This window comes from Alosa alosa, chromosome 11, assembly GCF_017589495.1.
Source record: "Alosa alosa isolate M-15738 ecotype Scorff River chromosome 11, AALO_Geno_1.1, whole genome shotgun sequence".
NCBI lineage: Eukaryota > Metazoa > Chordata > Actinopteri > Clupeiformes > Clupeidae > Alosa > Alosa alosa.
Genome location: NC_063199.1, coordinates 1,403,588 through 1,428,305, shown reverse-complemented (window position 1 = coordinate 1,428,305; position 24,718 = coordinate 1,403,588). Strand labels below are relative to the sequence as shown.

Sequence of the window (24,718 nt, the reverse complement as noted above, 5' to 3'; positions counted from 1 at the left end):
TCCAATAGGATGCAATGTGTTTAAAATATTCAATTTGATAAATATATGAGGTTCAAACTTGAAGTAAAAGGTACAATGCTGAATTGCCTGTTTCTATTGAATTTTTCTGCAATGGCTATGACAAACGTATTATCATTACAAAGTGTGAATTAAATTTAGAAACACCATAGAAACTTTTCATATGTGGGCTGTTACCAGTTGTGTTGTGACCATGATTTTACCCTTTAATACATTTTACATCACCATGATCCACCATCACCATCAATAAGGATAAGAAGTCATAGTATTTAAACCTTTATTTCTGAACATAATTGGTAATTTTCTGACACCTCACTTGTGGAATAACATCTCTGTGCTGCTCCTGCCAACCATAAATCCTCATATAAACAAAAGATATATTGGCACACTACTTTGGCAACAAACCAAAAGATGTCATGTGTTCATATGTTTTTACTGTAACTGTACTGGAATTTACAAGATCTTAATTTAAATTACACATTCTTAGACTACCAACTGTAATAGAAAACAGATGTAATAGGAAACCTTACCTTAAGCAAGTTTAATAGGTTGGGTCCTATACAATCACAAGTTATAAAACGTGCTCAAAACCTGAAGTAAACAAGACATCTTATTCTATTCAGTTGAATTATTTACATTTCAAACATTATATCTTCAACACTTCTGAAATGTTGTCCGTTTAATTTTGAAAAAGCACTGAATATACTCTGGTGGGAATCCTCCAGGTGATCTTTGTGCCAATCAACATGGATTACAACAGGTCTGGCATTTAGAAAGGTTTTTCCATTAGGCCATGTTAGGTTCACGTGATGGCGATGAAGCTGCATGGTACAAAGAAGGTGACATACAGTCAGAGATAATGGTTGGTATTTTGCACACATTCAATTACACAATCAACATTCTAAAGAATGCTTTAGAATTGGACATCCAACAATTGCTTAGTTTAACATTTATGTGAAACCAATTACAATTGATGAATGAATTAAAAGAAGGGTACTAGGAGTGATACCAGGTACCAGTCCACTATACCTGAAGTTGTAGCACGGTAAATGGACAGAAACAGAACAAAGTTGCACCAGTGCAACATAATGACTATGAAATAGCTATATACCATGGCCTCTTGTGTAAATACTCACTTCCAATCCTCATGTACAATGTAATTGTTCTAATAAATATGGTCTAAAACAGACATGGAGTTAGAGGTTTTGTTTTGAAAGAACTTTGTCAACTGGACAAGTACTTTATAAAACTTGTAGCAATAACTTTATAGTTGGACACCGCTATGAGGCCCTATGCAGATCCTATGCGCCAATACCATATCCATATATAATAGGACAAAGGACCTTCATTATAAGTTGCTTCAAGGGATAGACAATTCTATATAAAATTCAATTACAACTTACAATTCAGATCACGATTCTCTTACAAATTTATATCAGGGATGCACGACTAGCCAAAACCATTGTTCAAGTATTTCAGCCCTTCATAGCACACTGAATGTGCATAAAAAGATTTAGCTAGTGCAGAATTGATGCAACATATGAATATAATCAGATAAATTTCCTTTTAAAGAACCAACATTGGAACACCTCCCCCCTCCCCCCAACATTCTAAATCAATTGTATGCACCATATTGCTATGTAGCATAGTAATGGTATACACCATTTGAAAGCTTGGACTCTTGGGAATCCATACATGACAACCTTTTTCATGTACAATCTGTATAGTGCTTTACATTGTCAGATTAATCTTACTGTCTCAATTAAATTGTATCAAAAATGCCCTCCTCCACCTTAAGTGCTTCCCTACCTTCTAGCTGCAGTGTGTATCCTTAGTAATAAGTAAATGCAGCATATTGGGTATTGAAATATTCACAGGAATCCATAGAAATTGAATATTCATATTGTTTTATCCAATATTAGTTGATCTTATACACATCCATTGAACCAACAAATGCAAAAATAGACTTTTGTGTAATTATTCCATATTCTGTGTAGTAATTCTATATCAGAACCTCTGACATACAATCAAAATAGTCTACAAGAAACCTCAGAGTGTTACCTTTCCTTTGAGACCAGGTTTATGCTTCTACACCAATAGGTTGCCACACAGCAAGACTATTATTGTCAGTATGCATTTTGGGTAACCAAAAGTCCTATGGGAAGTTTCCATAGGGCATTTTACAAAACGCATCAGCATGCCTTGGCAAATAATGGTCTAAAGTACTTATTAAGTGACCTAGAGGGCTGAAATGTGGTCATTTCAGAGATGCTTGTTATCCGGCAGAAAGAAAAAACAAGAAACTAACTCCCTAAGAAACTACAGAGTCTCAGCTTTCTAAAGAGGTCAAGCATTTGATGGTAGGCCCCAGAAGAGGTGGGAAAAATGCCCTCTGAAGTAGGCACAGTGCAATTTTGGGGGAAAAAGACAAAAAAGGCCTGTTTTTAAGTGATATTGTAAACATACATCTTTTGTCTCTATATTTACTTCAAGCAGATGCCTTACTATTTTTGTAATGTTCATTTAATCAATGTGTCTTTTGGGACAAATGTAATGCTTTGGGGACAGTTGTAGGTTAGGTAAGCAGTAAATGTCCTTATATAAAATGTGGCAGAATCATGGTCATCCTACAATTAGATCACGTATAGCCTAGATGTGAATCGAGATCATGATTTTATTATGATTAATTGTTAGCCTGCAGACCAGCCCTAATTTAAAGGAGAATTCCGGTGTGATTTTGACCTAAAGTGTGTTGAAAAATGATACCGAGTGTGAACGTATGTTTCATAGCTCATCTCGCTTGTCCCCTGCACTCAGAAATCTGGCGCTAGTTAGCCAATGCTACCAACAGTTTTTCGTTGGGGGTGCCTCGGGCATCGGCCTAGCCATGCAAATAAATCACTGTTTTACACCATTTAGATTAATTTATTTTCCACCCTGAACATGGGCAAAATGCCCCATTGACATCAATATGTTTTATATAGTCACCACACTGCCACCTGTGGTTGTATAGAGTAACCTGTGGTAGCTCTATACAAAACATATTGATGTCAATGGTGCATTTTGCCCATGTTCAGGGTGGAAAGTGAAAAAGAAAGATTTGCATAAGACAAGTCAAATTGGTGTTTTTAAAAAGAAACGATCATGTATTTAAAAAATCTTTGTATATTCCCACAAGGTGTTTGGGTGCTCTGAAAATGAGAACCAAAATGTTTTTTTAGACTTGTAAGGTCTGCTGTTCAGACCCTGAAGGAATTTATTTTCTGTTCATTGTTTTTTGTGAGAGTGTTTCTACTTATCTCAGTAAGGAAAATAAATCAAGAGCCTATGTTGAGTACAAATATGTCTTCTGAAGGCTTAAACAGAGCCCAGCCAAAAACTCAAATAAAATTTGTATCAACTCTGAGGGACAGCTATGACCATGCAGGATTATCCAGACCAAATGTGACAATTTTGCTACATACTATTCCTATTTATGTACCAGCATGCAAAATTTGAGCCTCCTACATGTTTTAGTTCTTGCGCTGTGGGCTTGTGAACTTTGACAAAAAAAAGAGGCCGAACAAAATCGACACCCCCCTCCCCCTGTGAAACTGGCTGTATCTTGGAAAGTTACATGAGCAATTTTACAGTGTGTCTCCTGGGTAACATAGGTACACCTGGTAATTTTTTCAGAATTTTTTGAGACCTAAGTGCGTGGGCCCTGGTTGAATTGACGTGGAATGACCCTTCTTCTTCTTATAATCTTTTCTTTTTACCTTTTCAAGAATGAATGCGACTCTAACCACTTAATGTACAGACATGTTGAAATAACCGTTGTGTAGGTCTGGAGTTGGACAAGAGAGATTTTTTTTAAATGTATACTTTGAGAAATAGGGGATTGAAAATGTTAAAAAATATTTTTCTCTGTATGACATCACAATGGGGGCTCATTTAGAATGGTCTAAGGGCTTGTTTACACGTATCTAGATTTTTTTTTAAAACGGATATTTTTGTATTCGTTTGTTTTTTTAATCACGTTTACATGACATTCGATTAAAAAATATATCCATACACACTGGAACGCAAAATGATTCCAAAGGCGAATGTTTATGTAGAACCGAGAATAAAGTGTTGTCTAGGTCGTCTACTTGTCTGCATTGCTCGCCCTCCCTCCCCTCAATTAGCCTAATGGCAAGGAGAAAGTTTAGTTTAACAGTTTAATTTATTGTTGTTAGGAGGATAACCCCTTGAGATGAAACATCTCGTTTTTGAGGGGGTCCTCGGGACATAAGACAAAGACAATACAGCACATGTACATTCACATGTACATTCACACCCTCTAAAGCTCTCCCTCATCCCGCCTCGCCCACCACAACCACCCCAGTTTGGCTGAAATACCATGCACAACACAGTAGGCTATGATAGGCCAACAATATACAATATGAGATGGAGATGAGTTGTCAGTTATGTTATGTCGTGGCAAGCATCGATTAAAATGTGCAAAAGCCTACCAACATCTCACGGTTCACTTTACACAAGTCGGCGTCTGTAACACCCCAGGCCAACAGATTGCGCTATCCCAGTCAAAGTTCAATTGCATATCCGAGAATAAATTTAGGTACATTTAAAATGTACAGAAGGCTACGCGTTTTGGGCTGATTAAACCGAAGGGAAATATGGCAAAAAGCAACTCATAAAGCAACTCATACATGTGGACCGACGACGAGGTAGGACTTCTTTCTCTTAGTAGGCTACAGTATAAAGTGAGGAAAGTTCAGGAGGGCACGGATTACATGCTACTAATAGCTAAACATTAGCTCTCGCCCATGTTCATTTTGTCAAAGTGTCAAAAGGTTGGCGACGCCTGCTTTATATCAACACCAGCAATTGGCACTTAAACCATAATGAAAACACTGATGCGCTGTTAGATGTTGCACTGCTTGCTGGAATGACTGATTAGGCGGGTCAATATAGGATTCAACGTCAAAAAAATTGATACAAAAGTTTTTCTTATGGATTCTGGTACTGTTGGACATGCTAAATAACATGCTAAAACTCTAGTAAAATCTGACCTTGGGAAAGGGGTCATTTTCAAAATGGCCGCCAAAATGGCTGTCAACAGGTTAGAATGGCTATATCTCAATTACTATTCGGCCTACAGGGGTGAAATTGATATCAAATGATGGTCAGATTAAACAAGAATAGGATTTTAAATGTTAAAATTTAAAATGTTTCAATGCTCTACCTTTTTCAGCCATAAATTAAAATCAATGTGTTTTAATACAGAGCAAATGCAATACAGGATTATTAACCATCTCCATGGCATGGAGGAAGATAAGACATGTCTTAACTGGTGTTATAGCTCATCTACAGGTTATATGCTTTTAGAAAATATATGGTTTGGGGTGTTTAATCTGTTTTGCCTGGACAATATAGACTAAAATGTATCCCCTTTACACTAGATTCACCTATACAGAATAGAGGGCAATGCATTGTTCATGGCATGGAGGAAGGGGTAATGTCTTAACTGGTGTTATATCTCATCTGCAGGTTATATGCTTTCAGAAAATATGTAGTTTAGGGTGTTTGATTTGTTTTCCCTGGACTGTACATGCCAAAATGTATCTGCTTTACACTAGATTCACCAATACAGAATAGAGGGCAATGTATTGTTCATGGCATGGAGGAAGATGGGACATGTCTTAACTGGTGTTATATCTCATCTGCAGGTTAAATGCTTTCAGAAAATATATAGTTTAGGATGTTTAATCTGTTTTCCCTGGACAAAAGAGGCCAACATGTATCCGCTTTACACTAGATTCGCCTATACAGAATAGAGGGCAATGTATTGTGCATTTATGGAGGAAGATGGGACATGTTTTAAATGGTGCTATATCTTATCTACAGATTACATGCTTTCAGAAAATATATATTTTAGTGTGTTTAATTTCTTTTTCCTGGACTGTACATGCCAACATATATCCCCTTTACACTAGATTCGCCTATACATTATAGAGGGCTTTGTATTGTGCATTCACGGAGGAAGATGGGACATGTTTTAAATTGTGCTATATTTTAACTACAGATTATATGCTTTCAGAAAATATATATTTTAAGAGTGTTTAATTTGTTTTTCCTGGACTGTACATGCCAACATATATCCCCTTTACACTAGATTCGCCTATACAGAATAGAGGGCAATACATTGTTTATGGCATGGAGGAAGATGGGACATGTTTTAAATGGTGCTATATCTTATCTATAGATTATATGCTTTCAGAAAATATATATTTTAGGGTGTTTCATTTGTTTTCCCTGGACTGTATGCAAAATGTATCGGCTTTACACTATATTTGCCTATACAGAATAGAGTATGTATTATGCTTGGTGTGGAGGAAGATGGAAATGTTATATTTCATGTAAAGGGTATATACTTTTACAATATGTAGAGTAGAGTTTGCGAGTAAGTGGCTGTTTTATGACTTTAATGAACCATGACCCATGTACTGTATAGGCATGCATTGTATATTATTTGTGTAGATCAATAATTGTTGGCATCTATCATTAGGGGGGAGCTAATTAAACTGAATCTTAAACTATATGCATAAGTAGATCAGAAATAATTATTATATCATTATTCATCATTCTCTGACTCCTCTGAAAGGAACTTGTGTGGATTGATACATTGTTCATTTTGACACGTTCCACAGGCAGCAGTGCAAGGTAATCCATATCTTCTACACGAACAGCGGAGTGTCTTGCAGAAATGCACACAATTAAGAATAGTTGACTGTCTCTGTACTTGGATCTAACATGAAAGAGTATTTGATTGAGGTTGATTCCATTCCATTCGGTAATCAGTATCTGAAAGCTAAACTGAGGGAGCGGTACTGGAATGACATATGTTTCACAGAAGGGAAAGGTTTTGAAGGCATGGTGACACAGAGAGAAAACATCATGCATCCTCAGGTCCTACTATAAGAACACTAAAAAAGGTGGAGATGAAGAGTCATCAGTGACCTCTTAATCTGATAAAACATGACAAACACTTTCCTAGGCTGAATAATGCTTCAGATATAGCCAAAATTAGCCTCTGGTGGCCATCTTGGACGCCATCTTAAAAATGACAAGTCTTTGAAAATGATGAACTGATACTTGAGTCTGACATATATGAATCAGTGACCTTTAAATCTGATTAAACACAACAAACACTTTCCTGGGCTGAATAATGCGTCAGATATAGACAAAATTAGCTTCCGGTGGCCATCTTGGACGCCATCTTGAAAATTCTAAGTCTGAAAATGATGATCTGATACTTTAGTGTGCCATATATGACTCAGTGACCGCTAAATCTGATTAAACATGAAAAACACTTTCCTAGGCTGAATAATGCTTCATAGCCAAAATTAGCTTCTGGTGGCCATCTTGGATGCCATCTTGAAAATGACAAGTCTTTGAAAATTATGAACTGATACTTTAGTGTGACATATGAATCAGTGACCTCTAAATCTGATTAAACACAAAAAACACTTTCCTAGGCTGATTAATGCTTCAGATATCCCAAATTAGCTTCTGGTGGCCATCTTGGACGCCATCTTGAAAATGACCCCTTAACTGGGGTCAGATTTTAGTAGATTTTTAATATGTTATTAAGAACATCTAAAGGTATCATAATCAGTTGAAAAACCTTTTGTATCAATTTTTTTGAGGTTAGGTGTTTTTTTTTCACATATTGACCCGCCTAGATGTCACTCTCATTGGTTTTACACCCAAAAGACACCCATGACTGGTTAAAAAACTTAAGAACTATAACATGCGATTAGGGTCAAAATGCCTAATGACAAAACGCCTACAGGTGTAAAAACATTAGGCTACATTTATTTAGCTATCCACAACGTAAACAGGCGATTTAGAATGCCGTGTAGCCTATGCCCACAGACGCCCACACACCCTGCGATCTTACATCCAATAATAGGCCTAGGCTAATTCATGAGAATATATCTGCATTTTAATAAAGACATGTAATAACACTGCCGGTATGTGAGTGTGGTAGGCTATTGAGTATCCATGAGTTGCAGGCTAGTGCTCATGGACAATGACCCAGCTAGTAGTCTGCACATAGCACACATGCAGAGCCAACATCACACGTTTCAATGCGCTAACGCTAAAACTCGCACGTCATGCCAAAACTGACCAGAATAGCAAACACATTGCCAAAACTCACCATAGCATAACTTCTCAGATACGGCAATTAATCATGCCACAGCGGGCCAGAATAACAAGCATAGCCTACCTTATCTTCTACATACGTGTACATCCTTTAGGTTTGGAAATGAAGATGACTTAATCCAACATGTTATAATCCATTGAGTAAGCCTAGCCTAGGCTATGTTAGCGTCACAAGACAAGACTTACTTAGCTACATGAAGTAAACAACTAAACAACTCTATAATTATCTCAGAAGTCAACAGACAGTTGCTGTGTGAAGCTGTGTGATGTGAGCACAAAATAGTATGCGAAATATTAAAAATAATCGCATATCAAGTGTGGTGTGTAGGCTACAGTCTGTGTGAAATGTTCAGGCAGGCAGGCACTGCACTGCACTGCACATAAAAAGCTCCGCTCTAGAATCTTTGCTGCACATATGAAATCGAATTGACTCACGACACAATCGAAAGAGTCATCGTTTTAAGAAATCTTCACTTTGGAGTGCGTTTGTAAAAGTATGCGTTTGAGGGAGATAAATCTCCGTTTACATGTAAACGAAAGGGCCAAACGCATACAAAAGTAAGCGTTTATACAAATATCTAGATACGTGTAAACGGGCCCTTAAAGTAATCAGGTGCGGGTCCACCTGCATACAATCAGGTGCTCCCTAAACTAGTCCTACACATCCTGTAATTAATTGCTTTTGAACCACACTGCTCAATTCTCTTCAAGACAGTTTACGTTCTTGGTGTCTGCTTTGTCCAACAAACTACGACGAAACGGACGTTTTCCTACCACACCCAATGTAAGTTACAATTAATTTGTATTTTCTATTCAAATGGAGTATCTATGTGAAGTTTGTTTTTAACGACTCAGCTAGACAAGTAAGCATGCAAGCTGGCGTTAGCTGGCATCAATTAGCAACACACTCGTAGCTGCTACGTCTAGAGAGGATGTTCCGTTTAACTTAGTTAGTTTGTTAATATTGGTATTACGTCGAGTAAGTTCATAACTTCATTAAAGGGACACCTTTGCGTCTTCTGTCAAAGGTTTTCGCTGCTTCTTCGCCGGCTCTGCCATTATACACACATTTGCAACAATCTCTAGCGTTTCGTTAGCCTGCCTCTGTGCTGTAAACTGATCCTGCTTCGGTCGGCGGGTAGGATACACCGAACTTGCAAGTCGGATATTCTTCCTACAGGCAGTAGGGGCGGGCGAGAGAGCCTTCATTTGCCCCGTAATGAGTCATTTAACCATATACCGACTTACGAAGATGATTAATTAACACAAAAATGTTGCCTGGTGTCCCTTTAAGCGATAACCGAGGATTCAGTAGGTAGGTTATATTACGTTAGCTGGACCTCGGGAATGTCGCGGTTGTGTGCGGCTGCACAATATATAATATATATTCAATATATATTACTATTGTCGCGGTTGTGTGCAGCAGGGCCAGGTTAAGGTCATCTGGGCCCCCCCATTTTTTTTTTTTCCAATATATATTACTATTATTATTATTATTATTATTATTATTAATAAGACAGAGAGAGAGAGAGCGACAATTACATTATGACAGACATAATGTAAAAATGAAATTTGCATTTATATTGTGGAACCGTATAACCAACATACAATTGTACCAACATACAAAAACAAGTAGCCTACAAACATGGGGCAATGCACACAAAAAAATCAACCATGAAATATTACATTATTACCATCAATTACTTCAACTAAGGCTTGAAAACTGCTAGTGGTACCCAGGTCAGACTAAAATGTGCAACTCCCGAACTCTGAACTCATGAAACATTGTAGCCTAGAGTTTGGCGCGCACGCACACAGCCACATCATGATGCATTGTAACGCGCTGTCCGTAATACACTGTAACACGCAGCCCTAGCCAGCCACGACGTCAAATACATTGAAACACACAGTCTAGCGCACACACACAGCCCAACCACATCAATACAAACAAGGGGGGTGTCGTAGCCGATAACGGTAACGTTGTGAGGGACAGGGGTAGTATGCCTAGACGTGGACTTATCCCTATAGAGTGTCCCAGTGACTTCCGTTTTACTTCCGCTACAAGGGACCTATCTTTCAAAAAAATATGAACGGGAGTTAATGGAGAGATAACAATAATTTTTTGGTCCAGTTTGAATTGTGCCACGAATTTCACATATGATGTGTGTGAATTTAAAAGATAATTTTTCACGTCAAAAGAAAGTACTGTTGTTCGATAGACTTCAAAAGTTATGTTGGTTTTGTGCGAATCCGCTCAGTGGACTACATCTCTCTCGAACGATGTACGTCACCAACGTAATGAAACGATAAGATTAGCTGTTATGCTAGTTAACAGCTCTATCTTGCTGCCTGCTATGTCACTTAACAGTATCTAATGTACAGTCTATGGACGAATACAACTTACCTGATGTGTTTAATCCTCTGACTCATGGTATTTCATCGGCAAGGAAAGCCCAATTAAGATCTGTTGCTGGTATGCTTGTACAATCTAGTGTGGCTGTGAATGAGCTAACGTCACTAGCGCGACTGATGGGTTTGTAGTCGTTGGAATTACGATCTTTCACAATGTTGTAATTCAATAGTTACGAAACAAACTGCAAATGTCTTTACATGAAACATTTTCTTTAAAATTGACAAACATCATATGGGTAATTCAAGACACAAGTCAACCGGGACCAGAAAATATTTTTTTTTTCGCCATAGACTGGCGTTAATTTTTTTTTGAAAGATTTTGATCCTCGTTTTGAAAAAGGTGGACAGGGCGCCTGCAGGAATGAATGCGATGGTACGCACACACCCACCTAACTTTCAACGCTTTCATAATATTTGTCCCGGTTAGGTTCCTGCATTGGTCAGTTAAAAAGTAGCCTACATAAAAAAGTAGCCACAGGCTAGTAACATCCACATGAAATATCATAACAACAACGCCTAACAACGACCTATTTATTTGGACAACTTTGTATAGCCCTACAGTATAAAGGCTAAAGTTACCTAGTTTTGTTCTAGCGAAGGCTACGTTCACATATGGCTTTAAACAGTGGTAATGCTAGCCTAACGTTTTGACAAGCAATAATCTTGCCTACCTTGTGCTTGCGGCTTGCCCATTTGAAATAACTCCTCTCACTTTGCTGTCTCCATCCTTTCTGTTTTCGTTGTTTAAAAAAACGTGTTATATCCATGATGAGTCTCAAGTTAATGAATTAGCTTATACCATTGTGTGCTGATAACCAGCATAGATAGTATTAGAAAACAACAAGCTAGCCTACAATTTCTGTAGCATGCCTGTGTATATCTCATGCTCAAACAAAAGGTGCGCGCGTGCATAGTTCTGCATTAAGTTGATTTTGATAACGTTACAAACTTTACTTTACAGAAAATTGTAAATAGCCTACTGTCGTGCAGTTAATGGAATAGGCTACTGTGCAGAGTTGAGAAGTTATGGTAGCCTAGGCCAATTTGGTGTGAATATACGCACACAGGGGAAATTCTCTCTCGTTGTTGAGTAGCCTGGCTGATACGCACAGTGTGTACGGCCGTGGTTTTGGCGCGCCTTACTGAGAACGCAGGAAAGCACGGCACACGTGAATTTCTAGATGAAGAGTGAATAAATGTAGTTACTTAACTTGCTTAATGGTTATTTATGCAAGCTTGTGTAGCCTAAACCAGACATACCTAGGCCTAGCTAAATTTATCCTGGCTGTAGATAAAGCAGGATATGAATTTCCCAATATTTTGCCAGATTAGGCTAATAGTGGTTTACTAAGGTTTAATATCAATTGAAATACCATTGAAATCACATGATCTTTAGTTTGGTTGTACTTTCAACATTGTTTCAATATTCATTTTAGTGGAAATACCATTGAAATCCTGTTGATCTGTAGTTAGAATTTCAACGTTGCCTCAATATTAATGAAGGGTGCAAAAATGATAATCAATGTTGCAGTGTGATGTTGATTCAATGATTTTTTTTATATATATATATTTTTTGGGCTTTTTATGCCTTTAATGATAGGACAGTGGAGAGTGACAGGAAGTGAATGGGAGAGAGAGCAGGAGTGGGATCCGGAAAGGACCACGGGGCGAGAATCGAACCGGCATACGTGCATGCAGGCCCCCTAGCCAGTTGTGCCACAGCTGGGGCCGATTCAATGATTTTAACGTTGACAAAGTAGCCTAATGTTGATTTAACATAGATTCAATGACTATATAATTGTTATCTGGGTGCAGAATGAGCAGTCATCAACAACAACTGAAAGCCCCGTTTTGCAGGTAGCCTATTGCATTGCATACAATTAGGCTTTCTCTGAACTACATTTTCCAAAGGCCAGCTTTCGTGCTTGTGCCACAGCTTCAGAACAGCTTGACGTAGGCTACATGCTTCAAATTTGGTGTGAACATTTGTATGGACTCAATGATGAAGTCAAATGTCAAGGTCAAACCCACCTTGAGTGTGATATCTCAACGCCAGACACACAAGGTTTTTTGGAAAGAGGGTTTGACTGAACTTAAAGATTAAGCGATGCAATGTTTTTTTTTTTTTTTTCAGGAATCTCCCCACCAACATTAACCCAGAAGCTTTCCATCCACTATTGTAATTCCTCTGGAATTACATTTCTAGTTTGTTTTGTGTTTGTGATGGATGCCCCCAAACCCCCCTAGCATTTGGGAGGCCCAAAAGTATTTTATGTCATGGGCCCCAAATTCTCAAGCAGCACCCAATAAATAATTAGCATTGTTGTAAAATGTGACCACCTATTTTATAATGTGATACCTTGACTGGCAATGTATGTGAGACAGCAAGGGTGTGTGTTGCGTATGGTAGTGGGGCTATTTGGAAAAAGTCCAGGGCCTTTTTTTTAGTCCCAGTCCGTCCCTGGCCGCTGTAGCAAGGATTGCTAAGGATATCATGATTACATGATATAACTATACTAGTACTGTAGCCTAAGTGGTGGATAATTGAGCTATATATCATATGCTGAGATATATATATATATATATATATATATATATATATATATATATATATATAATCACCCCACTCCCCTCCCCCGGTGACAACCAACCAACTAATTATAATTTCCTTATATTCTGTTAATACACTGCATATATCTATATTTTTCTTAGTACTCTTATAATGTTACTGCTACTACACTCCACATATCTGTACTTGTTGTTCATACACTGTTATACATACTACATAGCCATATTGATTCTGCTCTTATAAGGTTAAGGTACTAATACACCACGCATATTTATATTTGATTTATATTACTGGAAACCCACTGTATACTACGGTCTACACTGCACTATACATCTTGTACTGTCTATACTTTGTATATCACATTGCACTTTTCTGCTTTTGTTGTCTTTGTACTTGTACTCCGCACAATGACAAAGCTGAATTTAATCTAATCTAATGCTGAAGTATGGTCGTCCTAAAGCAAATAACAACAAGAACCATACAGAACCAAAAACCGTGACCCTAAAACCATGATACAAACTGAACCATGGGTTTTATGAACTGTGCCACCCCTAGTTTAGAGATAAAATTGATATGTTATCCTATTTGGACACAATTCCTGGATTCTAAGGATATTGACTTTATTTTGGAAGGTTCCTTCCTAGAACAAGATAGAATTGTAGAGGTTTGGTTGTCTGTGTTTACTTATTTCTAAATTTTTGTTATCATTATTACAATTATTATTATTTGTATGATACATCACCATTACAGTGCTGTGCTATGTCCATGATCCGAGAGGGACTGGGCTGGAGGAGGGGATAAAATTACATATTGTTTGGATGTTTGCATAATTGATCATTAAAGCTCCAGTTGGCAAATCTGACAGATTGAGGGGCCAAAATGTTGAATGTTTACAACTCTCATGCCCCTCCCTCACTACCACAGAGCACCCTCTCATTGAGTTTGTGCTCGTCAGTGCGCACCAGACTGTGATTGACAGTCAGATCTCACACAGCCCTGCTCTGATTGGACCAGAAGAACCGGGAGCTGTGGATTTTTGCAAAACAAATAACAGGCTCTTGGTGGAGGTAGAAGTGCGTTTTTTTTTCTAAAACCGGCTGATTTATGTTGTTCTGTCGGAGGATAGTGTCGGTTTGAGTGAATATGATCAAAAAAATCTTGCCAACTGCAGCTTTATGATATGTTCAGAAAAAAGAGATATGGACAGAATGTATAATTACCTTGAAAAGTGCCCCATCATTGCAATGCCAGACAATCCCTTCCACTTTACCTTGGTCACACTCTGAAAGCCAGGTATACAGCTCCTTGTAACTCACTGGAGGGGGATCTCTAATATTTAGGATTCCATGAGGCACCAGAAAATGAATTGGGCATTTCTTGCTTCCCAATCCTTCAGATAATAAAAGAAAAGGAAGACGTCAAAATGTAAAAAAGAGTGCACAACTGAAATACCCTAACCCTACACATCCAACAGATGAAAGAGTGCACTACTGATATACCTGCATACATGTTCAAAAGATAAAAGCAAATATGTTGGGGACACTGGAAACAGTGTTTTTGTACTTTTTTTCTGGTTGCTCAAAACATGCAATATACATATTTCTTATATACTTACTTTATTACTGTTTCTGTAATTTTTATGCAGTGTGTATTTTGGGACAGTTGTAACACAAAGGTACAATTGTAACATGTTAGTTTCAAAGAGGTGAGGTAAAATTTACAGCAACATATGCCTTCTCCTGACCAAAGAATCTGTAAACTGTTATATTTTGAAACCAACAATTAACGTTAATTTGACACTCCTTTGCGGTCAGGGTTTGCAAATCGCTCATTTAGCAAACTTATGTTGCATTATTTGTTATTGTGATCACAGCAGTGGGTGATGGTCTTACTTGTCATCATTAACATACCATTATCTTATCCCGATGAAATAGTCATCATAATCATCATCGTCAGCATAGCACGTCACACATACCTGAGTTTTTCTTATCATGTAGCCTCAACTAGGCTACACTCTCCACCAGCCGCTGACTGTCCCTCTGCTCTGTATGCTTGCTTACTGTACATCTTCTCACTCAAATTCAACTTCAACCTGTTGCTGACATAGACTAGCCTACTTGCTATATTGTATACTGTTGAAGCTTCTACATTGGTGCACAACTGGCATTACCGGCATCCGCCTGCCACAATTTCAACTTGTAGATTATACTACGATTATCTCGGGCCTGACAAGAGCTGTTATTGGACCAGTCCAGTGTCAGTATGGAAAATGAACCAATGAGCTGCTGACTGTCCTTGCTTCGGGCTGATTGTTGGCCAAACTAATTAAATTATATCGGCCCAAACGGTGTGTCAGCCCACCGGGAGAATGCCCGGTATGCCAGATGGCCAGTCCACCACGAATGATGCACATGGGGGAGCGAAGGCTACTGTAGCTCAGATTGTTGAAGAAGTTAATGCTTTATTCCCTGATGACAGTGGCCTCTTTCAGAAGAGAATGCATGAAAATTGATTCAAGAATGGCTTGAGGAACACAATAACGAGTTCAAGGTGTTGACTTGGCCTCCAAATTCCCCAGATCTCAATCCAATCGAGCCTCTGTGGGATGTGCTGGACGCGCTGGACAAACAAGTCTGATCCATGGAGGCCCTGCCTCACAACTTACAGGACTTGAAGGATCTATTTGCACAACAGATGTTGAGAATAAAGGACTTAGCAGTGTAGGATTTCTGTGAGACAGCATTTGTATACATGCCTACAGCAATCTTACAGTGGTTCACACAGACCGAACATGTTGAGGGCCCAGAAAAGGCTTACCTGAAATGGGCCAACAGAGGATTTCAATGGGTTTCAATAGGTTACAGTTAACTGACAGTGGCACTTTATGAAATCTTTTCTTCTCACAGGGAGGCTACACCTGTAGCATCTGCTGCAACATTTAGTTTCCACTTTAATCAATTAAACTGGCTACACCAGGCGTGGGAGTGGTGCGTACATTCAAAAAAATGAAACCAGAATGACCAAAATGAAACTATTTTTACGCTCCAGGAACAGAGCTCTTCAGTTGCGACCCCGGTGTACAGTAGCCCCAGTCTTAGCCTTTTTTTTCCTTAGCCCACTTTGCCTTTAGAAAACCCAAGGCACAAATAGGCCCATATAGCACATATTACATATAATAAACATAGTCAGGTATTTAAATTGAAAGGTGTTGAAATTCAATACTACCGTAAGGATTTCCATTGACATTTGTCCCAATGAGTTCCAGAGTTTGTTCTTGCAGTTCTGACAGTGGAACACATGTGATTTCCAGCATTTCTCCATCTTCTCTGAGTGGTCTGAGAAGAAGTGCTTCTCCAGTCTCATATTCAATCACGGAGGAGTGCCAGCAATACTGCTTATTGTTTTTCTCCACAGGAACCCAGCCTTGATCAGTCAGAAAAACACATTGTGTTTACTCTTAAGTCACTCTTAAGTACAATCCTGTTACAATCCTGAGTTGGGACGCTGTGTAAAATGTCAATAAAAAACAGAATGTGATAATCTGCAAATCACATAACCAATATTTAGTTACAAGAACAGACAATTGGCAAATTGGCATTGATTGGCAAAATACAAACCAACTGTTTGACTATTTTTTTAATTCAATTTGGCCGAGAGAGATTGTCCAGGATGCCGATGAATATGCATAAATTTCGAAGGATGCCGAAAAATAAAAAATCATGGACAATGAGCTAAAGACAGAGACAGTATGCGGATAGCATTTTCTGTCTGTTGTGGTTCCAACTCCATCACTGCCGGACCATGCAATTAAACCTGTTGGACAGAATAACGGATTCTGGGGGTGCAGTGGCACAGTTGGCTACAGCGCCCGTGCCACGTTCGGTTCCGGGTGCCCACAGGGACCTGAGTTGGTGTCCGACCCGGGTCATTTCCCGGTCCCACCCCATCTCTCTCTCCCTCTTGTTTCCTATCAGTATATTCACTGTCCTATCTGAATAAAGACAAAAAAGCCAAACTGACTGCAGTTCCTATTTCAGCTCCATTTCTCAGCTCTATTTCAGGGAACCATGACTGATGCGCATGCCAACTTGGCCAAGGATTTTAAAAATCTCCTAAAAATTCAGCTTCTGTTTAAACATAAACATAAACATAAAAACAAAAAATGGCAGCAGAAGGCTGCGGATGCTGACTACCATCACACAGCAAATGCATTCTGGACAGATGAGAAGAATAAGGATGAAAAGCAATGCTAATTGTTTTTTAAATGCTTCCTGATACCATGAGCTTCTAGTTTGTCAATAAGCTTCAGTAGCTAGTAACTAAATAACAATGCTATCCGTTTCATTACTTTATATTCATGGGATAAATGTCAATAAAAAACAGAATGTTTTTTCCCCACTCTGACTGTCAACAACCAGCCGATAGAGAGGGTTGACACATACAGATATCTTGGGACAATAATCGGCCAAAAAACTCAACTTCAAAATAAATACTGATACCATTTACTCCAAGTGTCAGCAGCGTCTCTTTTTCCTACGTAAACTCCGCAAACTCCAGGATCACCAATCCGTTCTGACAGCATTCTACAGATGTTTCATTGAATCCATAATCACCTTCAACATCACTTCCTGGTTTGGAGCACTGTCCAACATCCATAGGAACCCACTAAACAGAATCATCAAACTGAGCAGTAAAATAACTGGACAACAGCAGGAATCACTCACCAGCATATACAACAAAAGGACTAAGCAAAAAGCAAAACAAATCACTTTGGACATCTCCACAGTCACACACATCGCACACACTCTACACAGTCAGTATTGCCTCCTACCCTCAGGCCACAGATACAGAGCACCTACTGTACACTAAGGACAAATAGAGCCCTGTCAAGCTTTGTCCCAGCATCCATTAGACTTTTGAATGGTTGAACTGTCTTCTCTCTCTTTTAACACCTTGGTCTTTTTTTAACTATTATTTATTGTCCCTCCACTGTGGAGATATTAACAACTTATTTATTCATCAGGCTCAGCAAAGTTTTTATTATCTGCCATATGTCCAGTGTGGGCTGAAGATGATGTGTGTGTGTGTGTATGTGTGCGTGTGTGTGTATTTGTTTATTGTATGTATTGTTGGGTATGGATACACCCTGATGCTCTTCCACATGTGAAGTTCCTAACGGAAAAATAAAGTTCTTTGAATCTGAATTAAATAATTGGGCTACTAATGTGTGTTAAGTCATCTCAGAGTTCCTTCTGTGTGAGAATGCAAACAAAAAAGCCCTAGGAACTGTAGTTTTAAGGTACCCTCTCTAGTTGGTAGTTTGTAGAACTGTGTTCTTAGAACTGTTGTGTCCGAATGTGCCGTATTTCTTCAGGTTTTATTTTTAATTTCAACCATCTCTTATCTGTTTTGTTACACTCTGTCCATTTGCATTTAGCTTCTTCCTCTATCCCCATTTATTCTCTATAGTGACAGTCAGTGCCTTTTGTCCCAGCTTTCCTCAATCTCTTCAAGGATTTTTAGGGCCCGAGCACCGAAGGGCGCAAGGCCCTATTGTTTTTGTAAGGATTATTATTATTATTATTATTATTATTATGAGTCTTTTAACTTTGTCTCAGAGCGTTTTCCTTTTTTGAGGTGGTTAAGATGGGTGAAAAGTCTTGAAATTTGGCACACACATCAGGTGTCATGCAAAGCAGTTAGGTACAAGAGCTTGGCCCCGGGCGTGGCCCAGGGACTCAGTAGCGCCCCCTTAGGTGATTGATGCAGTGGTTGGCACATACTTTCAGCTAGACACATCAAATTTGGTAGGTGTGTGTATCTCCCCAAGATGAACAACTTTCGTATGTACAATGCATTAGCCACGCCCAACAGGAAGTGAGGTATTTGGGATTTTGTGCGGACTAAAATGTGATGAATTGTGATGACAAGAGAGGTGCTTCCCATGGGTAAAAACTCATGAAATTTGGCACACACGTCAAGAGGTACCGTGAATACACAGGGGAAAAGCCTTGGCACTGGGCTTGGCCCAGGAACTCCATAGCGCCCCCTTATGTCACTGTGACTTGTGGTTGGCATATAGTTTTAGATACACACACCCAAAAACAATCGACTTTTGTATTAGCATGCCATTAGCCACGCCCACAGGAAGTGAGGTAATTGTGATTTTGTGCATAGTGGACATGATCAATTTTAACGTACTCCTCCTAGACGATTGCATGTGAAAGTTGGTATACATGATGCCAATTTGCTTCTGATTCTAAATTGCAAAGCTTTTTTTGATATGTTGTAATTTGACGAAATGGCGAAATTATTCATTTTAATACCATTCCACGCAAACAATAAATGTGTCTTAATTCACCATGCAAGGCTTGAAATGTTTTAAATTTCCCAGGTCTTTGAATACCATGGTAGTGATGATATTTACATGCCCATAACGCATATTTGGCATAGCGCCACCACCTGCAACAGAAAGAATGGCAATTACACTGATCTCATATGATGAATTTTAACATACTCCTCCTAGACGGTTTGTCAGATTCATGTGAAATTTGGCAAATATGATGCCAAGATGTTGCTGATGTTAAATTGCGAAGGGATTTTTGATATGTTGTAATATGTCAGGATTTTAATATCTCACCATATAAACAGGAAATGTGTCATAAAGTCACAGTGCATTGAATGAATGAACTGAAACTTCTCAGCTTAATAGATATTATGATTATGATGATATCCAGACACCCAATGGGCCTGCCTGGCATAGCGCCACCATCTGGCCAAACAGGAAATATGCCAGAAATGCTCTATGCTTTGAATGAATGTTCTGAAACTTCTCAGATTAATAGATATTATAATTATGATGATATCCAGAGACCCTATGGGCCTGCCTGGCATAGCGCCACCACCTGGCCAAGCAGGAAAATGTGCCAGAAATGGGTAATGCCTTTATTGGTTGATCTGAAACTTTACAAAATATTGGATATCATTATTGTGATGATATTCACATGTGTAATTCACATGCCTAATATAGGGCCACCATCTGGCCAAAAAGTGTATCAGAAATGTTCTTTGCTTAAAATGAATAATCTGAAATTTCTCAGGTTAATATATATTATGATTATGATGACACAGCATGGGCCTGCCTTGCATTGCGCCCACACCTGGCCAAGCAATAAATGTTCCAGAAAATAACATGCAAAAACAAATAGCACACACATCAAATATGTACATTTTACAAATGCACCACGTCGGTGCTTTGATGGATTCTGAAATGTCATGGGTTGCGGCCCGCAGGTGCTCGGGCCCGCCATTGCCACTTGTGGCTATATTTCTGTATGCAATTGCTACTAAAGAATAGCCTGACAAGCCAGACCCACATCAAGATGTTGGGTCTGTGAACACACCATTGGCAGTGCTCAATCCGAGTAGAGGGATAAACGGTGGTCCTTCAAATTCCCTCTGCACGCAATAGGATAGCGCTACAACCAATCTTTCTTTTTTAGGAATGATTCCAGTGCCGTACTTTGTTCTTTTCTCAAAGAAAAGCTTGACTCCAAGTCTTTAAGAGTCACAGCCAAAGCAGATTCGAAAGGCCGCTGTTCGCCAGCAGCAGCAGCCATCTTCTTTGTTTTCATGTAGCAGGGAATTCACGCAGAACTGATGCAACTGCCCGCCCACCAACTCTATACACAATACGATTGGCCTGACCAGAGTTTGCTCACAAGCCAACGGAGAGTTGCTAGACGACCCTGGCTGCAAATTACATTTGCTGCTGCTAGGGTGCGTCTAGATTTCTAGGCTAACTAAAGAACCGTGTAACATAGAAGCTTGGAACTTGAACAATTGATCCTAGGCAGCCTAACAACACTGATGCAACCACTTCAATTTTGCATGCACTAACATTACCTTCAGGAAAAACATCTCTACACTGTGTTCCAAATTATTTTGCAAATTGGATTTAAGTATCAAACATTTTTTTTTTTGTTTTTCAATTAAACTCATGGATGGTATTGCGTCTCAGGGCTCTTTGGATTATTGAAATCAATCTCAGACACCTGTGATAATTAGTTTGCCAGGTGAGCCCAATAAAAGGAAAACTACTTAAGAAGGATGTTCCACATTATTAAGCATGCCACAGGGTTCAAGCAATATGGGAAAGAAAAATTATCTCTCTGCTGCTGAAAAGCGTGAAATTGTGCACTACCTTGGACAAGGTATGAAAACATTGGATATTTCCCGAAAACTTATGTGTGATCATCATACTGTGAAGAAATGTGTTGCTGATTCAGAGCACAAGCGGGTTTGTGCAGACAAAGGCATAATAAGGAAGGTGTCTGCCAGACAAATTCATAGGATTAAGAGAGCAGCTGAAATGCTAAAATGCCATTGCAAAGCAGCAAACAGGTATTTGAAGCCACTGGTGCCTCTGGAGTCCCGCGAACCTCAAGGTGTAGGATCCTCAAGAAGTTTGCAAGTGTGCATAAACCTACTATTCGGACTATAACGGTTGCAGTGGGCTCAGGAATACATGAAGACTAATTTTCAAACAGTTTTGTTTTACGGATGAGTGCTGTGCAAACCTAGATGGTCCAGATGGATGGAGTAATGGATGGTTGATGAATGGCCACCATGTCCCAACAAGGCCGAGACGTCAGCAAGGAGTCATGTTTTGGGCTGGAATCACGGGGAGAGAGCTAGTAGGTCCCTTTAGGGTACGCAACGGTGTGAAAATGACCTCGGCAAAGTATGGAGAGTTTCTGACTGACCACTTTCTTCCATGGTACAAAAAGAAGAACCGTGCCTTCCGTAGCAAAATCATCTTTATGCATGACAATGCACCATCTCATGCTGCAAAGAATACCTCTGAGTCATTGGCTGCTATGGGCATGAAAGGAGAGAAACTTATGGTGTGGCCCCATCTTCCCCTGACCTCAATCCTATTGAGAACCTTTGGCACATCATCAAGCAAAAGATCTATGAGGGTGGGAGGCAGCACATCCAGGTAGCTATTGATTGTCAGGCTATTCTGACATCCTGCAAAGACATTAAAGCAATGGATGCAAGAATTGTGAAGGTGATATTAATGAAGGGGTCCTATGTTAACATATAACTTGGCCTGTTAAGATGTTTTTGATTGAAATAATTTTTGATTTAATTTATATGACCTCCTAATGCTGCAAATTCAACAAATGACCATTTTAGTTCTTTACAATCTATAGAATATCTTGAAACTCTGTTGTGCATAATAATTTGGAACAGTGCATTTTGAGTTTTTTATTTTTGAAAAGTCTGAGAAAAATGTAATTTGCATAATAATTTGGAACGCGGTGTAGTTATTATTACATTGCATGCAAAAAAGCAGTTGCTGTTGTGTTCTACCGCACATGTGTACATTGGTACAGATTGGAGAATATGCAGGAAACTTTATTACAGAACACTACGACTCGACACACTACGCGAACTTCGCCTGCTACGCAGACCAGCACCTCAGCCACTAGCCGGGAAAGGGGACATGGAAAGCGGTGAAAAAGAGGAAACAAAGAGGAAAGAGGAGAAAGAGGAAACGCGGAAAGAGGGCAGGAGTTTGAGCTAGATGGAAAGCTATCGCTAGCCGGCCACCTGTCCCATCCATCCTTCTTGCAAATTAGACAACAACCTGGACTACATCCAACGAAACTCCCAACGCGAGTTCAGAGACTGCTGTGTTTTTGTTTTTGTGGAAACATGGCTGAACAACAGTGTACCGAACTCCGCTTTTCAGCTACCAGGCTGGCTAGCCTTCCAAGCTGAGAGAGATGCTAATCTGTCGGGTAAGACTCGTGGAGGTGGGCTGACTGGTGCAGAAATGCAGTGCTTGTATCAACTACTGCTCACCGCTGCTGGAGTTTGTGACTGTTAGATGCCGACCATTCTACATTTCACGCGAATTCACGGCCATGTTTATACTCAGTGTTTACATCCCACCAAGCGCTAATGCTACCAATGCGTTAGCGGAACTTTACGGAGCGATCAGTGAGCTCCAAAGCACACATCCGGATGGGCTATTTATTGTTGCTGGTGATTTCAACCAGGCAAATCAAGAAAGTTCTAACAGGTTCATCAGTATGTGGATTGTGCAATAAGAGGGGAGACTGTGTGTACTCAAACAACACCGGTGCCTATCGAGCCGTGCCCCGTTCCACCTACAGGGAGTGGGATGTATTCAAGCAGGCAACCACCTACAACAACATCATTGACTTAGAGGAATACACATCAGTTGTCACTAGCTACATCAGCAAGTGCATTGCTGATGTAACCACCTCTAACACCATCACTACATATCCCAACCCGAAACCATGGATGACTGCAGAGGTGAAGGCACTACTGAAAGCCAGGGACACTGCCTATAGGTCTGGGAAAGAGGCAGCTCTGAGAAAAGCGAAAGCCGAGCTGTCCCAGGCCATCAAAACAGCAAAGCGTACTCATGCTCAGAAACTTCAGAACCACTTCACAGACACCAAAGACACATGACACCTGTGGCAGGGAATACAAGCGATCACCAACTACAGGCCAGCTCCATCCTCCTGTGATGGTGATAGCTCCCTTCCTGAGGCACTGAATCAGTTCTACTCAAGATTTTAAGAACAGAATGACACAGTAGCGAGGAGAGCCACCCCTCCCCCCAACAACCAGGTGCTATATCTGTCCACCTCTAAAGTGAGGAAAACTCTGCTCAGTCAACCCGCGGAAAGCTGGTGGGCCAGACCAAATACCAGGTTGTGTGCTGAGAGAATGTGCAGACTAACTGGCTGGCGTCCTGACCATTGTCTTCAACATCTCTCTGAGCTCCACTGTTGTCCCTACCTGTTTTTTACGACCACCACCACTCACCTGGCTACCCCTCCCCCTCTGACAATCCACACTCATCATATGTGAACAGGATGTCTGCCGCCTCTTTCAGAGGCAAAATGTCCGTAAAGCATCAGACTCTCCTGTCTCAGGGCCTGTGCTGTCCAGCTAGCACCAATCTTCACAAATATTCAACAGATCACTGGAGCTGTGCAAAGTGCTTCAAAAGCTCCACCATCATCCCAGTCCCCAAGAAACCCTCCATCACTGGACTGAATGACTACAGATCTGTGGCCTTGACTTCAGTCGCCATGAAGTCCTTTGAACGCCTGGTGCTGACCCAACTCAAAAACATCACGGGTCACCTGCAGGACCCCCTGCAGTTTGCCTACAGGGCAAACAGGTCGGTGGATGATGCAGTGAACATGAGCCTGCACTTCATCCTGCAACTCCTTGACCAGCCAGGGACCTATGTCAGGATCCTGTTTGTGGACTTCAGCTCGCCGTTCAACACCATCATACCTGAAATCCTCACCGCCAAACTCTCTCAGCTCACTGTATCTCCTGTCATTAGTCAGTGGATCCCCAGCTTCCTGACTGACAGGAGTCAGCTGTGCGGCGGCTGAGAGATGTTACATCTGGAACACGGACAACCAACATTGGTGCACCATAGGGGTGTTT

At 40.0% G+C, this 24,718-nt stretch overlaps 1 protein-coding gene across 2 annotated transcripts in view; it reads right to left on the bottom strand.

Moving 5' to 3' along the window:
• Positions 1-281: 281 nt before the first annotated feature.
• The window catches only part of c11h12orf29 (chromosome 11 C12orf29 homolog), a 71,476-nt gene continuing 47,039 nt past the window's right edge, over positions 282-24,718 (bottom strand). For both annotated transcript variants that reach the window (XM_048256694.1, XM_048256693.1), the window contains exons 6-8: positions 16,436-16,633; positions 14,431-14,600; positions 282-839 (exon numbers count right to left, since the gene is read on the bottom strand). In XM_048256694.1, the coding sequence (XP_048112651.1) occupies positions 651-839; positions 14,431-14,600; positions 16,436-16,633 (557 nt within the window). In that variant the 3' untranslated portion in view covers positions 282-650. The remainder of the gene's footprint in view (positions 840-14,430; positions 14,601-16,435; positions 16,634-24,718) is intronic.